Below are 17037 nucleotides of genomic sequence, written 5' to 3' on the forward strand. Positions count from 1 at the left end.
GCCCTCCAATGCCAAAATCAGGGTGGACTTTCTTCCAACCAATGTGGTAAAATATATTTTTGACCTATAATAAAGGATTTACGAAATAATTCCCTACCCCCTTTCTTAAAAATCCTGTTCCATTGAAGAAATAATATTTAAAATGCTGTTGCTGTTGAATGTGAAAGGCACTAAAGTACTTTTCAGCCTCAAACTAGAATTGATTTTCACCTTGAGAGAGAACGTCAGTAAGGAAGGGCTGTATCGAGCTTAGCACATAATTCGGTGCCTCCCGAACCTCTCTGAACAGACTTGATTGGCTCTTTTGGTGTTAAGCCTGTCTCATGCCCCTTCGCTGTGGATCTGCCCCAGCCCGAGAGACTGTCCCCGTGGTGGTGTTCGTAGCTGCTGCCCGAAGGGGAGGGAGGTGCTCCTCGATGCCACTAGGGCAGGCTTGCAGCAGCAGTGCCGGGCGTGAAGGCGGGGAGTGCCTGGCCCTTTAAGGGCTGCTTTTTGCTCTTGCTGGGAACATTTGTCTTCCAGCTCCAGAACATCCCCTCGTCCAGGCTGCTGCTGCTGCTGCCGGGCTTGATCGTCCTGAGGGGAGAGATCGCGGCTCCTGGCACTGGAAGGGCAGGAATTGTTTCTTATGCTCCTGATTTCGGAGCAGTTGCTGCTTCTCGGATGTGAGGACTGCTTGCCACTTGCTTTAGCTTTTTGACTTTGTTTTCAATTCCATATTCCTGGACTGCAATTTTTTTTTACTGGGATTCAGAGATTTCCTGCTTTTGGGGCACTAGTGCTGCCTGGCTGTGCCTGTCTTAGGGCTGGGTTCAGAGGTATCTAGAGGTTCTAGAGCTGACTATGGCAGTGCCAGAGAGCAGCAGGGACGTGCTGGGGTTGGGCGGCCCCCTCCTCGCCTTCACCCTCCTGCTGCTCCCACTGCCCCGTGTCCACTGTGCCCATCCCCTGGAGCCCTTTGACTTGCTCTATGACAGTGGGCTGGATGCCTATTACGACGGGGACTTTGAGCGCGCTGTGTACTACATGGAGCGGGCTCTGAGTGTCCATGCCCAGCTCCGGCGCACCCGGCTCGGCTGCCGACTGGGTTGCCGCCACCGGCATCCCTTGCTGCCTGGGCTGGGACCCGAAGTCTGGGAACTGGGCTTTTTTGGGGCAGTGCTGAGGAGGGCTGCCTGCATCCGAAAGTGTGAGGAAGCCGAACTTGGACCCTTGTCCAGACACCGGGTCAGCCAAGATATCAGCAGCGAGTTCTATCGGCGAACTCCCTACAATTACCTGCAGAGATCCTACTTCAAGGTAAGGGCTGGGCTGAGCTCCACATTTCTACTTCATAAAGTGTAGTTACTTACCTGTAACGTAGGTTCTCCGTGGACAGCAGGATAGTCAGCAAATGGGAGCTGATGGGACATCACCCATAAGTGGCTGACTCATCCTGCTTGTCCTAGGAGAAACTATCCTGCTGTCCATGGAGAACCTACGTTACAGGTAAGTAACTACACTTTATCTCTGGTGCACAACCAGTGTTCAATATGCTGAGAATGGTTTATTTGCACTGTCTGCACCTCTGTTTAATTCTTCTAGCCCACCTTCCAAAAATGTTGGTGAATTCACACGCGCAGAGCAACTGGAAATAATTCCATGAGCCATACTTCGCATGCTTTCCTTACTTTTTTTTTCAGGTAAATTAAGCCTCTTCCTTAAACAGTGTTCGATATAAATGGATATCTGAGACATGAGGAAAGTGGCATTTGAACTTTGGCCCTCTCTGAATGGACAGAAGCCGTCAGTGCTGGTCGCCAAAACTCAGGTGTTGGTCCTGCAAAATTCTGTCCAGGATCAGAGTGGCTCTGGGGACCTCTGCGCTCTGGCGCCAATAAGGGCTTCCCTCAAAGTGCGGTAAAAGTCAATTTGGGGACCAGAGGAAATGCGCTGGCACTGAAGTGCCCAGTGGTTGTGGTGCCGAGAAAAAGATTAACACACTTTGGACTCCTTTTACCTTAAGGTGCGCTAGCGTTTTTACCGCACGCTACACCGCGTGCTACGCTTCTAAAACTAACGCCAGCTCAATACTGGCGTTAAGGTCTAGCGCGCGCTATTCCGTACGTTAAAGCCCTAACGCAGCTTAGTAAAAGGAGCCCTTTGTGTGCCAAGAGACAATCAAAGCAGCCAGGGTGCACGTGTGGACTCCCTCTTCAAGGGCTCTTGAATGTCACTGAAATAGCTATGGAAGAGCATTTGTTCTCCTACAATACATTTCAATCTCAAACTGGAAATGCATTTCCTATTAATTTGGGACTTAGATGGCAGCTATTCTGGGGTTCTGAAAAGCTGAGAGGTCTCTTTCTATGATTATGAATGGTGCCTGGAAGACTGTTTCCTTTAACTCTGGCAGTCTATAAATAACAGGGGAACAGAGTTACTCCAGCCCTGTTGAATGGTTATGGCTTTAGTTTAGCCTGTAGTGACACGTTTCCATTCCAGGCTTTCGAGGATTTTTTTTTTTCCATTTAATTTTTAAACAAAATCTTCCTCCAACTCTGAGCTGCCCTTCAAGCAGGGATTGTGCTCTTGGAGAGGCAAACCTTTGGCATAGACCTTGTGGTGGCAGAAGAATGGCAGTGAAGCACACCATTCAATAAAATGAGCTAAACAAAATTTACTGACAGTTTGATTTGGGACACTGGGAAGCTGGCATTAAAAAAGAAATCCTTTGAAGCAAGCAACTTGGTTTACTTTTACACATTATGTACAAAGAGTAGCGAGATTCCGGAACCCCAAAGAGTAGCAAGATTCTTGAACCCCAAAGAGTAGCGAAATTCCGGAACCCTAAAGAGTAGCGAAATTCCGGAACCCCAAAGAGTAGCAAGATTCTGGAACCCCAAAGAGTAGCAAGATTCCGGAACCCCAAAGAGTAGCGAGATTCCGGAACCCCAAAGAGTAGCAAGATTCCGAAACCCCAAAGAGTAGCAAGATTCCGGAACCCCAAAGAGTAGCAAGATTCCGAAACCCCAAAGAGTAGTGAGATTCCAGAACCCCAAAGAGTAGTGAGATTCCGGAACCCCAAAGAGTAGCAAGATTCCGGAACCCCAAAGAGTAGTGAGATTCCGGAACCCCAAAGAGTAGTGCGATTCCAGAACCCCAAAGAGTAGCAAGATTCCGGAACCCCAAAGAGTAGTGAGATTCCGGAACCCCAAAGAGTAGCAAGATTCTGAAACCCCAAAGAGTAGCAAGATTCTATAGAACGGATCCCAGGGATAAGTAGTAACTTTTCCCATGTCTGTCTTAATAGCAGATTATGGGCTGCTACAAAATTGGTTAGGGGTCTTTGTCATAAATCATATGGGGACAGACTTAGAGACCTTAATATGTATACTCTGGAGGAAAGACGGGAGAGAGGGGATACGATAGAGTCTTTTAAATATCTCCATGGCATTAATGAAGGAAAACTCCAGAAAGATAAGGCACAGGATGAAGTTAAGAGGCGATAGGCTCAGGAGTAATGTAAGAAAAACTTCTTTAAAGAAAGGGTGGTCGATGCGTGGAAGAATCTCCCGAAGGAGGTGGTGGAAATGACGACTGTATCTGAATTCAAGATAGCGTGGGACAGGCATGTGGGATCTCTCAGGGAGAGGAAGAGATAGTGGATGCTGTGGATGGGCAGATTGGATTCGGCCTTTATTTGCCATCATGCTTCTGTGTTTCTAGGAACTTGTCTAAACCTTTTTTAAAACCCAGATATACTAACTAGTCTCTCCCAATCACTGGCAATCAGTTCCATATCTTAGCTATTCATTGAGTGAAAAAAAAAATTTTTTTCTTCTATTTGTTTTTAAAGGTATTGCCATATAACTTTATTGAGTGTCCCACCTAGTACTTTTTGAAAGAGAAAATAATCAATTCGCATTTACCCATTGTACTTCATTCAGGATTACGTAGACGTCTATCCTAACCCCCTTCTGCTGTCTCTTTTCAAAGTCGAAGTGCTCATACCTGTTAAATCTTTCCTCATACAAGAGGAATTTCACCCCTTTATCATTTCGTTCGGTCATGTTTGATTCTTTTCGGGGATTGCGTTGCTGAGTAGTTCCCTGGTTATTCCTTATACTTTTAGTTTTATCATTTATTTATTTATTCATTCCATTTTCTCTACCGTTCTCCCAGAGGAGCTCAGAACGGTTTACATGAATTTATTCAGGTCCTCAAGCATAATTCCCCGACTGTCCTGGTAGGATCACTGTCTATCTCTTGGACGTGTGTTTTTTGGTGAAAGTGAGACAACTTAAGAACTTAAGAACATAAGCAGTGCCTCCGCTGGGTCAGACACGAGGTCTATCATGCCCAGCAATTCGCTCACGCGGCGGCACATCAGGTCCAGGACCTGCATAGTATCCTCTATCTGTTCCCTTCAATCCCCTTTTCCTTCAGGAAATCATTCAATCCCTTCTTGAAACCCAGTAGCGTACTCTGTCGTATCACACTTTCTGGAAGCACATTCCAGGTGTCCACCACCCTTTGGGTGAAGAAGAACCTCCTAGCATTGGTTCTGAATCTGTCCCCCACCCCCACTCAATTTTTACGAGTGCCCTCTCGTTCTTGAAGTTTTTGAGAGTTTGAAAAATCTCCACTTTCTCCATGCCCTTCATGATCTTGTAAGTCTCTATCATGTCCCCTCTAAGTCTCTGCTTCTCCAGGAAAAAGAGGCCCAGTTTCTCTAATCTTTCGGCATATGATAGGTTTTCCATACTCTTTATCAGTCGCGTCACTCTCCTCTGAACCCTCTCGAGTATCGCCATATCCTTCTTAAGGTACGGCGACCAATATTGGACGCAGTACTCCAGATGCGGGCGCACCAATGCCCTATATAACGGCAGGATAACATCTTCCGTTCTGGTTGTAATACCTTTCTTGATTATACCTAGCATTCTATTCGCCTTCTTAGAGGCCGCTGCACACTGTGCCGACGGCTTCATTGTTTTGTCCACCAGTATCCCTAAGTCCTTCTCTAGGCTACTTTCACCCATTACCCTCCCCCCCATCGTATAGCTGTGCATAGGGTTTCTGTTACTTACATGCAAGACTCTACATTTCTCTACATTAAACTTCATCTGCCATTTATCTGTCCACTCTCCCAGAAAAATGGAATTCTCTTATTGGTTTTTGTCCTTTATTGTAATTTTATGGATTGTAAACCACTCTGACAGTGGTTTTAAGAGTTGCATATTAAGGGGCTCATTTTCAAAAAGGAAAAACATGTAAAAATTGGCATAAAGGGGCAGATAGACGTTTTTCTCACCGAACCCTTCCAGTTTGCTATTTTCATACCCATCTTCTAAACTAAACTAAACCTTAGGTTTGTATACCACGCCATCTCCGCAAGCGCAGAGCTTGGCATGGTTTACAGGGTTAGGTTGAAAAGGAGCTACAATGAAGGGTTATAGGAAAGGAGCTAGGAAGATAAAGAGGGACAGGGTACCAAAGAGCGGGAGGTGTTAGATTTTTGAAAAGAGCCAAGTTTTCAGGTGTTTGCGGAAGGATTGGAGGGAGCTTGAAATTCTGAGTGGGGATGTGAGGTTGTTCCAGAGTTCTGTGGTTCTAAAGGGGAGGGATGTTCCTAGTTTTCCTACGCGGGATATACCTTTTGCAGAGGGAAATGATAGTTTCAGTTTTTGGGAGGATCTAGTGGAATTAGGGTTAGAGGAATTCCAGAAGAGTGGGATAACGGGAGGGAGGATGCCATGTAGGATCTTGAAGGCTAAACAGGCACATTTAAAGAGGACTCTGGAGTGAACTGGGAGCCAGTGAAGTTTGGACAGGAGTGGGTAGACGTGGTCGAACTTGCCTTTTGCGAAAATGTGCATCTAAATCTCAAGGTGGTGGGAGTGTTAGAGACATGGTGTGGGCCGGACTAGGGGGTTTTTCTACCATAATCGAAGACTTAAGAACACATAGGTGCCAAAAAGGTACCCAAACTGACCAAATGATCACTGGAGGGATGTAAACATGACCCTCCCACATTGCCACAGTGGTCACTGACCCTTTCCATCCCTAAAGATGTGAATGAGACAGTACATACCTGCCTGGATGAGAGCTTCAGATGTTATGGCCAGTCCTAGTAGAGTAAGGAGCAGGTTCTTGGAGTAGCCTGGCGCAGTGGCGAAGTAAGGGTAGATACCCCCCCATGCCAACCCTACATGCACCCCGCTCCTTCCCTTTCCCCACTCCACATTTGTGCTCTCCCTTCCCCCCGTACCTCTAAATCTTTGCCAGCATGAATGGCTTCTCCAATCGTCAGCATGCTCCTCACGCCAGCGTTGGATTTCCCTCTGATGTTATTTCCTGGCCCTGTGACCCGGAAGTGATTCAGAGGGGAACCAGGCTGGTGCGAACAACAGGCAGGAGAAGTTGCTCACACTAGCAAAGATCTACAGAGGTATGAGGTGGGTGGCGTGGTGTGGCAGGGCGGAAAGGTGCCGGTGCCTCCGCTGACACCCCTGCTCCCCCCCTATACTATACCACTGGCCTTGTGGGCAATTTAGTGAATCGTAGAGACTGAGACTCAGGCCCATACTCCACTCGAACCGCTACACTTATGGTGCAATTTGTGAGCCTTCCAAACCCCATCTTAATCACACTGTACCCACATATAGGTGTCACCTGCAGGCATAAGGGCTATTGGTGTGGTGGACAGTTGGGTTCTGTGGGTTCTGAAGGGCTCACCATACAATAGTTAGAGTATCTGAATAAAGAGAAAACGTAAACCACATTGATCTGTATATTAGAAAATGTGGTATATCGAGCACCAAGAAACCAGAAAACCATACTATAAGAGGGCTATGGTGAGATGTGTACCTGGGACATTTTATGTGAGATTCACTACTATGACCACTAGGGAGCTCTGCTGATATGGCTATGTGGCCAGTCTGCTAAGGTTGCTGGCCCCTCCTACATCTCAACCACTTGCTCTGTATGTTTTAATTTGATTTATTTATTCATTTGGTTTTATACCCTGTCCTCCCCAGAGAGCTCAGCATGGCTTACAGCTTAACATTCACAGTGGGCCTCTTTTCCTTGGAGAAGCGGAGGCTTAGAGGGGACATGATAGAGCCTTACAAGATCATGAAGGGCATGGAGAAAGTGGAGAGGGACAGATCTTTCAAACGAGGGGACATTCGGAAAAGTTAAGAGGGGACAGATTCAGGACCAATGCTAGGAAGTTCTTCTTCACCCAGAGGGTGGTGGACCACCTGGAATGCGCTTCCGGAGGGTGTGATACGACAGAGTACGCTACTGGGTTTCAAGAAGGGTTTGAATGAATTCCTGAAGGATAAGGGGATTGAAGGGTATAGATAGAGGATTACTATGCAGGTCCTTGACCTGATGGGCCGCCGCGCGAGTGGACTGCTGGGTGGGATGGACCTCTGGTCTGACCCAGCAGAGGCACTGCTTATGTCCTTATGTCCTTATTACATAGGGCTACCATTTGGCAGTGTGTGGGGTTACGGCTTTGCAATCAAGATGTGCACTCACCTATTCTAGATGCTTTTCTCAACAGTGGTTCAAGCCCAAGATAGACGTTTTGCAGTTTTGAAAATGGGCATGTATGGTACTGGATTTTTGTGTGTGTTCTGCAAAACTTCCTAAACTTGGATTTAGACATCATATTGAAAATGGCCTTCCGGGTGTAATAAGCTATTAAACCTTCTCTAATTCGCTATATTCTTTTTTGAGATACGGCGAGCCGAACTGAAAGCAATACTCAAGGCGAGGTTGCACCATGGAGCGATACAGAGATATTTGAATATTCTTGGGCTCATTTACCATCTCTTTCCTGGTAATTCCTAGCATCCAGTATGTTTTTTTGGTTGCTGCTGCACACTGGACAGTACATTTCAATATAGAGTCTTTTACTTGGCTACCCTAGCATCAGGTAACTATGATTCGGATTATTCTTCCCAATGTGCTTACATTTGTCCACGATAAATTTCATCTGCCATTTGGGTGCCCAGTCTTCAAATTTCCTAAGGTAGACCTAAGCCTGTTCTCTCTTTGGGGGGTTCTTTTACTAAGGCGCGCTAACCGTATAAGATAATGGGTGCCTTAGCAATTTAGCATGCGCTAAATCAGTTATCGTGCCTTAGTAAAATGACCCCTATTATTTTGAGGTAAATCTCAGTTAAGTGAAAGGATAATAGAAAGGATGTTTTGCGACGGGTTGAATTAATATTAGAAACCTGCTCTCTGATTGGCATGGAGGGCGGGGGAGGTCCTGGGATGGCCTGATTTCCTTAGCAGGGTCCTCGGTCCAGCTGGCAAGGAGAATTGGAGCCAGAGCTTAGAATAGAATCTGAGGGAACACAGTGCCCTCGCTCCAGCACCAGTAGGCCAGTGCATAGAGTTTATTTGTAAATGAAATGCTCTCCATGGAAGCCTCTATTTTTTATTTTTTTAATTGGTTTCTATTTATTTGCTTCAGTGTTTCTGGTTCTTGACATTTTTTGATAAAAATGTTATGGGTTGACGTAAAACTCCGGCCCTTGGACAACATCCTGAGAGCAGCATGTTCCAAATTCTGTCTTCCCTGGTGGGTTCTGACCGGGTCACATAACTGAAAAGGAAATGAGATTAGGCTAAAGACATCCCCCTCCCCCCCCCCCCCCCCCCCCCCCCCCGGTGCTTCTTGCACATTTGTTCCCCTGAGCTGGTTGAAATTTGGATGGGCTTCCTGATTCCACCACACTGATAGGACAGTTTTTTACAATTCCGGAAAGTTCTAAAAACCTGGTTGTTTACATTATACCTGGAAGGTCTACGTGGTGAAGTGCCGTAGTAACAACTTATCCTAATCTTTTTAGTCTTTTAATTAAATTTTAAATAATTTCCATTTTAATTTTAATTCCTGTGTTGTCTTTGAACCGATAATTACCTTATTTTTAAGGCCTCCCCTTTCTAGGCTTGCTGTTATGTTATTCTATTTAATCAACTGCTTTTGGCAGCTAACAACGGAGAAATGCCTGGATGTTTCTGCCTCTGGCCCTGAAGCAGTGGACCGAGTGTTATGTCCACGAAACGCTGGCTGCGTCGGCAGCTTATTGGCAGTAAACAGGCAATATATGAAGCAGCAATGACAACGCTGAGATAAGTGTTCAGTTGTCAAATTCTTTCTCAAACTGTTAGAGAGATGTAACCATGAGTTTATAATCTGTAAATTATTTAAAATAGCTAAAAACAATTAAAAAATATATATAAAAAAAATATTTAAAGTTAATTGAATAAAATCTCAGGTTTTTTTTGGCCGATGATTGGAGCAAGGAGCAGAAATAACGCTACGCTGATGGCTCAGTCTATGATAGGACTGCGCGTAGGCTCCTATTCTGAGGCCTTTTCCTGAGTAGATAGAATTCACTGTGTAATAGAATTACAAGAGAGTATATTCTGGATGCATCCTCTATGAAGTGGTATTTGATATTATTTTTGATATAGTGTTTTTTTGAACACACTTTGGGTGAATATATTTTGTACCTTTGAAAGCTCATCATAAGTGCATTGAGTTATTCCAATAAAAAGGTATTACCTTATTTCCTTTGGTTTTTTGTTTTATTTCTATGTATTATCTGAGATTAGTTTTGAATTCCTGTAATGCAGATGAATTCCCGATTTTGCAGTGGAAGGTCGTTCCAAAGTTTGGGGCCCGACATAGCGGAAATAGAGTTGCTTAGTTAATAGGACCTCTGCATACGCGTATGTAATCATATCCATACAGTAGTTTGACCCCACAAAGTAGAATAAAGTTTGCACAGGTTGGGGGTGGGTGGGAGGGTTTGAAAAGGAATTAGAGGTGTGTGAGGATACTTATGCTATACTTGGACCGAGAAAATTTCACCCTAGTGTGAGTTTAACGGATTAGAGAAAAGTGCTTGGGATTTTTTTGGGAAAAAAAGTAATTCAAAGGAAGTAGATTGGGACAATTTTTTTTTTAAAAGCAGCATTTTAACTGGTTCAATCCTGCACCTTGAAATCGACCCCCTATCTGTGCAGTATGAACTTATGGGGGCCAGTGATATTGGTAATAGAAACATAGAAACATAGAAAAATGACGGCAGAAAAGGGCTATAGCCCATCAAGTCTGCCCACTCTATTGAGCCTCCCTAACTACCCTCCTAGTAGATCACACTCAGGTGGCGGAACCTTTACATTGCCCTCGTAGAGATCCCAACGTGGGCATCCCACTTATTCTTGAAATCCGGCATGCTGTTGGCCATGATCACCTGCTCTTGGAGCTTCCAATGGTCAACCACTCTCTCTGTGAAGAAATACTTCCTGGTGTCGCCATGAAATTTCCCGCCCCTGAGTTTCAGCGGATGCCCTCTTGTGGCCGAGGTTCCTTTAAGAAAGAAAATATCATCTTCCACCTCTACACGACCAGTGATATACTTAAATGTCTCGATCATGTCTCCCCTCTCCCCTGCGTTTCTTCGAGAGAGTATAAGCCGCAATCTGTCCAGCCTTTCCTCGTACATGAGATGCTTGACCCCAAGACAGCTATGATATTTGCACAGCTCCTGGCACAATTTTGGGTCTTCAGAAATCCTTTGGGGTGGGCCCTCTGGTCATGGGATAAGAGTGCAGATTTTCCTAAGAAAAGAAACAGTCCTTCAGGTGAGTCCTTGGAAGGTGGAAGAGTTTGATTTCTCCATACCCGTCATAAATGTTTAACGTTTCGAAGCCTCATCTCTCATGCACTTCCATTTTTCCCACTGTGCACTTGAAAACAGAAGAGCTGAGTTTATAGTCTCGCATGACCAAAAAAAAAAATTGTTCTTGCATTTGGGGAAAAAAACCCATACTTGTGAAAATGCACGAGAAACAAAAAAGGAAACCCAAGAATAAGATTAATGCCAGATTGTCACCCTGGTCCTGTCCAATGCTCCCTATAAGGATGGGCCGGGTGCATGCAAATTTTTTCTCATGTGAGCGATGAGTTCTAAGCACATTTTTTTCGTGTGAGCAACACGTTCAAAAAATCAACAATTTTCTAGATTTGCAAGTATTTTTGTGAGTGACCATGTCAAAACTGTGAGTGACACCCTAGCGATTGCTTTCGTGCTCCGTTTAGAGGGAACATAGGTCCTGTCACTTATTCCTGCTTTGAATTCAAGTCCAATCGCTAAGGTCCACCAATAAGAAAATAAGATTGACTTCTGCCAAGTAAAGTAAAAAAAATTTAAATCAATATTCGAAGGATAAAAGTAATGTAATTTATGACACTGGAGTTTGAGGATCATTTAAAATAGGAAAGCTGCAAGCCTTGACCAGTGAGGATTTTACACAATATTTCTCCCCGTTGAAAAATCATTTCTGTGGAACGGTGGAGTGGTGTTTCTGAGGAATTTGGCTCAGACAGCATTATTCATGAATGAAGAAAGAAAGAAGGTGGAAGGATTGTGATATGCATAAGTATCTTAGAGTATTGCTATAATTGAATTCAAGTATAGCATTTAGCGTTTTCTCAGTAAGCCCTAAGAAGAAAATGAAAACTTTGCTTGCCGAGGTTCAGTGCTGACTTTCAGATTACAGCAGTCGGCATGACCAGGAATTCAGGTGCATCAAGTTACATCGTATGCGCCAGTGTGCTCTGAATTGCCCTATATGAACCTTCCACCTGCCTCTCAGTTCCCTGTCCAGTCATGCGGAACAGTCCGTTCTATTTGCTGGCAGGAATTTTTGCATTCCCTTTTTAAAGGTTACTAGTCAGTGTATTGGGGGGGGGGAGGGCAGGAGCCCCGGCCGCCATGTTTGGTGGGAGTTCCAGAATCCTTCCTCCTCTCTGCCCTGCCTCTTTCCCGCCTCACACGTGCACCCCCTTACCCTTCCCCCGTAACCTCTAGTTCAGTGTCTCGCAAACTTTCCGGCCAGCGGCACACTAAAACCAGTGCCCCGGCCAGAAGGCGTCAACATCCGCGCATTTGCGGAGGCCCGTCGGGCCGCTACCCCGCTGTACCAGTGATCTGGGAGGTGCGGGGAGAAGAGGAGAGATGTCGGCCAGGAGGAGAATCAGCTGCGCCGGCTGACTTCCTACAGGTCGTGCCTCTCGCCGCGAGAGGCACGTCCTGCAGGCAGGCAGCTGGTGTGGATGACTCTCCTCCTCGCCAGGGTGTCGTGGCACACCAGAAATCTCACGAGCCACACAGTTTGCGATACACTGCTCTAAGGCCATATGAAGATAATTCACCCAAGGCGGTGAACAGCAGATATAATTCAACATCAGACTTATAATTTTGTTAACAGCAAAACAGTACTAAAAAGACCAAATATAAATACAATGAATGAGGTAGAGTTAAAATCAGTAAATTGAAACTTAATAATAGGACTACCATGAAACAGCTTAAAATGTGCTTATTAACAGATAATACAGTACTCCTCCGATATTCGCGGGGGTTCCATTCCAGGAACCCCTGTGAATCTTGAAAAAACCGCAAATATGCTTTTTTCATGGGGGAGACTGAAGAGGGCAGCGGGAGAGCAGCCGGAGTGCCGCGAGTGCAGGAAATCACTCACGGTACGCTCTGACCACCTCTTCCTGCACTAAGTTGGGCCTTATCCAATCAGGAGCTGTGGGTTAAAGCAGCTGCTGATTGGACAAGGCCCGACTTAGTGCAGGAAGAGGCGGTCGGAGCATACCGCGAGTGATTTCCTGCACTCGTGGCACTCCAGCTGCTCTCTCCTGCCTCTCCCACTGCCCTCTCCTTGTCGGCGGTTCGCGTTCAGAAAATACTGCGAATGACCGGGACCGCAAACCGCCAACCGTGAACAACCGGGGGGACACTGTACATACTAAAAGGGAAACATAAGACTTTGAAGCATCTAAGCACAAATCAGAACATTTAAATAACGTAGATATGATGCTAATGATTTTCTATGCTACAACTTTTACCAGATTTTCCATCTGGTAAAAGAGGGCACGTGGCCCCGCCCTGTTATGCCCACAGGGTCCACCCTCCAGCTCTGCCCCATTCTGCCCCAAACCCAGCCCCACACAAACCTTGTCTCTTAGGGGGCACATGCGCAGATGCACTCCAGCCCCGGCCCCAATCTCACCAGCTTTTCAAAACCCGGATAAAGTTTTGAAAAGAGGACATGTCTGGGAAATTCCAGACGTCCGGTAGCCCTAGTTCTTAGTGCAGAGCTATAGCGGTTAATAAAAAAAGCACAATTTACATCAGCCCAAAGGAATGTATAACCAGTTCTTGCTTCACGCCTATCTAGAAGCTAAATATCTTCCTTGCAGCTTCTTATGTACGCAGAATAGAAAATGTTCATTTGGGTCCATAGAAAGGATGCGAGTATGCATGAGACTAGACCTGGACTAGACGGCTACCTGCCCCCCACACTTCCGTCAAAGAATGGGATTGCAACACCTCATGATTCCACCCACAGAACATGTTTTTACAACAGAATTTCCTCTCCCGTTCTCATGCTAGAAGAATTAGTCATTAATACAAGATCAGCAGTTGCAAAATGTGTCTTCAAATGACTGATCTGCCAGATAGAAAAAACAGCAGTCAACAAACCAGCATTTTCATTCTTCTTGGATTTTTGTTCCATAAGGCAAAATATGTCTGATGCCACTTTCCTCTCTTGCACATAAAACCAAACCGAGCTGATGTACAAACCTGATCTCGTATTAAGGCATGAAAACAGAATATTCAGCAAGGCATGACTGCAATAAATGTTGCACAAGGAAACATCCAAAAATGAAAAAAATGGAGTTTGGAAAAGCATTTGAACTCTGAAATTAAGACCCAAGATATGCAAGTTTGGTATTCTAAGAACAACGTATATGGAATGGCCCCACCGACAGCAGGACTTGACATTGGCTAGCAGTACATAGAACATGACGGCAGATAAAGGCCAAATGGCCCATCTGCAGCATCCACTATCTCCTCCTCTCCCTATTGGCTAAGACTCTTAACACTTGCATTGTGATGTCATTGAACCTTCTGATTATAGAAACATGATGGCAGATAAAGACCAAATGGCCCATCTGCAGCATCCACTATCTCCTCCTCTCCCTATTGGCTAAGGCTCTTAACATTTGCATGTCCTCTTCCTATTGGCTAAGGCTCTTTACACCTGAATTGTGAGGTCATAGAGTTTTATGGTGATAGAAACATAGAACCAAAAGGAAACAAGAAAGTCATACCCCACGCAGAAGATGCACAAGCAGAAAAAAGTGAGGATGAAAGGATAGTCCTTCCTTAGGAACATAAAGTCTCCTTATCTCAAGAAAGATAAAGCGGCACTGGAAAAGGTTCAGGGAAGAGCAACCAAGATGATAAATGGGATGGAACTCCTCTCGTATGAGGAAAAACTAAAAAGGTTAGGGCTCTTCAGCTTGGAAAAGAGACGGCTAAGGAGAGATATGATTGAAGTCTACAAAATCCTGAGTGGAGTAAAACAGGTACAAATGGATCGAATTTTTCACTCTGTCAAAATTGCAAGGACTAGGGGACACCTCGATGAAATTACAGGGAAATACTTTTGAAACCAATAGGAGGAAATATTTTTTCACTCAGAGAATAGTTAAGCTCTGGAACGCATTGCCAGAGGATGTGGTAAGAGCGGATAGCGAAGCTGGTTTTAATAAAGGTTTGGACAATTTTCTGGAGGAAAAGTCCATTGTTATTAAGAAAGACATGAGGGAAGACATTGATTGTCCTGGATCGGAAGCACGGAATGTTGCTACTCTTTGTGTTATGGCCATCATGAGAATGGGCTACTGGACTTGAGGGACCATTGGTCTGATCCAGTAAGACTATTCTTATGTTCTTACCTAGGAGAAACCCAAATAGCAGCAATATTCTAGAATCCCAAAGAGTAGCAAGATTTCATGCTACTGATCCCAGGGAAAGGAATGGCTTTCCCCCATATCTGTCTCAATAGGAGACTATGGAACAATGAACCCTTGGGAAAAACAAGACCTTATATATCAGTTTTCTTACCCCATCCCCCCATATTCTAATAATCCATACTTCGTTCCTTCTCTCCTCCCTTAATTGTCTTTGGTTCTCTAGCCTTGTCGTTCCATTTAAACTGGATTATTTTTTGTACATCAACCCAAGATTATTATCTGTCAAATACTCAATTCTGCCACTTTAAATCATCTAACAGTATTTCTTATAGGGTCAATTTTTAAATCTCCTATAAACACTCATTTGGCTAATCAAGTGGACATTCAGCATGCAGCTAATGAGGTTCACTCTGAATATCTAACCAATTTGAGCCTGGTATTTGGATAGCCCCACTTGCCAGATATCCAACCGAAGTTGGACGTCATTGCATTTCTCCATGTCCTTAGGTTCCTCCCTGTTCAGAATCGAATATTCCTCTCTGGAACAGCCTCGCTGTGTCGGTTTTATCATCCTTTCAACTTCTTCTTGACTGTCACTGTCTATTTGGTTTTCATGCCAAGTTGGTTTGCTTTACCCTTCGGGTCCTTTTACTAAGGTGCGCTAGCTGATTTAGCATGTTATAATTTAGCGCGCGCTAAAACGGTTAGCGCGCCTTAGTAAAAGGACCCCCATGTTTGTTGTCTTCCTTCATAAATCTTTAGTGCGTGCTAAATCAGTTAGCGCGCCTTAGTAAATAGGACCCCCATGTTTGTTGTCTTCCTTCATAAATCTTTAGCGCGTGCTAAATCAGTTAGCGCGCCTTAGTAAAAGCACCCCATGCTTGTTGTCTTCCTTCATAAATCTTTAGCGCATGCTAAAACAGTTAGCGCGCCTTAGTAAAAGGACCCCCATGTTTGTTGTCTTCCTTCATAAATCTTTAGCGTGCCTTAGTAAAAGGACCCCTATGTTTGTTGTCTTCCTTCATAAATCTTTAGCGTGCCTTAGTAAAAGGACCCCAATGTTTGTTGTCTTCCTTCACAAATCTTTAGCGCGTGCTAAATCAGTTAGTGCGCCTTAGTAAAAGGACCCCCATGCTTGTTGTCTTCCTTCATAAATCTTTAGCGCGTGCTAAATCAGTTAGCGCGCCTTAGTAAAAGGACCCCCATGTTTGTTGTCTTCCTTTTATAAATCTTAGCGCGTGCTAAATCAGTTAGCGCGCCTTAGTAAAAGGACCCCATGCTTGTTGTCTTCCTTCACAAATCTTTAGCGCGTGCTAAATCAGTTAGTGCGCCTTAGTAAAAGGACCCCCATGTTTGTTGTCTTCCTTTATAAATCTTTAGCGCGTACTAAATCAGTTAGCGCGCCTTAGTAAAAGGACCCCCATGTTTGTTGTCTTCCTTCATAAATCTTTAGCGCGTGCTAAAACAGTTAGCACACCTTAGTAAAAGGACCCCCATGTTTGTTGTCTTCCTTCATAAATCTTTAGCGCGTGCTAAAACAGTTAGCACACCTTAGTAAAAGTGACCCCCATGTTTGTTGTCTTCCTTCATATTGTATTTTGTGAAAGAGAGAAGGCATGGAATAAGTCCTGCACTCAGGGTTCTCTTCCCAGTCTGTTTCCTAGTTAGTTACGAAAAATGAGACATCTTGCGTTAATTTGCTCATCAGAACTGATCCCCCTGTGAATATCCCTTCTTTTGAAACCCCCGTGATAGAAAGAAGCTGTGGGTATCCTTTACCGTCCTCAACACATGCTCTTGTGTTACCAGCATATGTGGGAATGCAATATAATTGCCAGATGGCAAAAAATGTATCCTAAAATTGTCTAATTGGAAGTTAATGGATTCCTTAAGAAAACAATGAAGTGTACTGCCAGCACAGTTAATATGGAGATAATTAGCCTGGTGACAATTTTAATTAAGAGGGCCTAGAGTGCCTTTATTATACTGGGGCTACCAAGATTCTGGATATAATGTAATTATATGGTTTAAATATGTCACCCATGCAATGTTCCAGATTTCAGAGGAATGTAAGGGAAGCTTCATTTATAATACAGGCATTTTCTGAGGATTCCCCACAGAATTTGAGTAATCTGCATTTTTACCTGTGTTCCCATGCAGTGGAAAAAAGAACACATTGGTTATAG

The 17037-nt window shown here is 44.5% G+C and overlaps 1 protein-coding gene across 1 annotated transcript in view; it reads left to right on the forward strand.

Annotated features, from left to right (window-relative positions):
* Nucleotides 1-230: 230 nt before the first annotated feature.
* Nucleotides 231-17037, forward strand: part of P3H2 (prolyl 3-hydroxylase 2) — a 123239-nt gene continuing 106432 nt past the window's right edge. The window contains exon 1 of the mRNA XM_033957514.1: nucleotides 231-1299. Within this exon, the coding sequence (XP_033813405.1) occupies nucleotides 844-1299 (456 nt within the window). The 5' untranslated portion in view covers nucleotides 231-843. The remainder of the gene's footprint in view (nucleotides 1300-17037) is intronic.

This window comes from Geotrypetes seraphini, chromosome 9 (genome assembly GCF_902459505.1).
Source record: "Geotrypetes seraphini chromosome 9, aGeoSer1.1, whole genome shotgun sequence".
NCBI classification, from domain to species: Eukaryota; Metazoa; Chordata; class Amphibia; order Gymnophiona; family Dermophiidae; genus Geotrypetes; species Geotrypetes seraphini.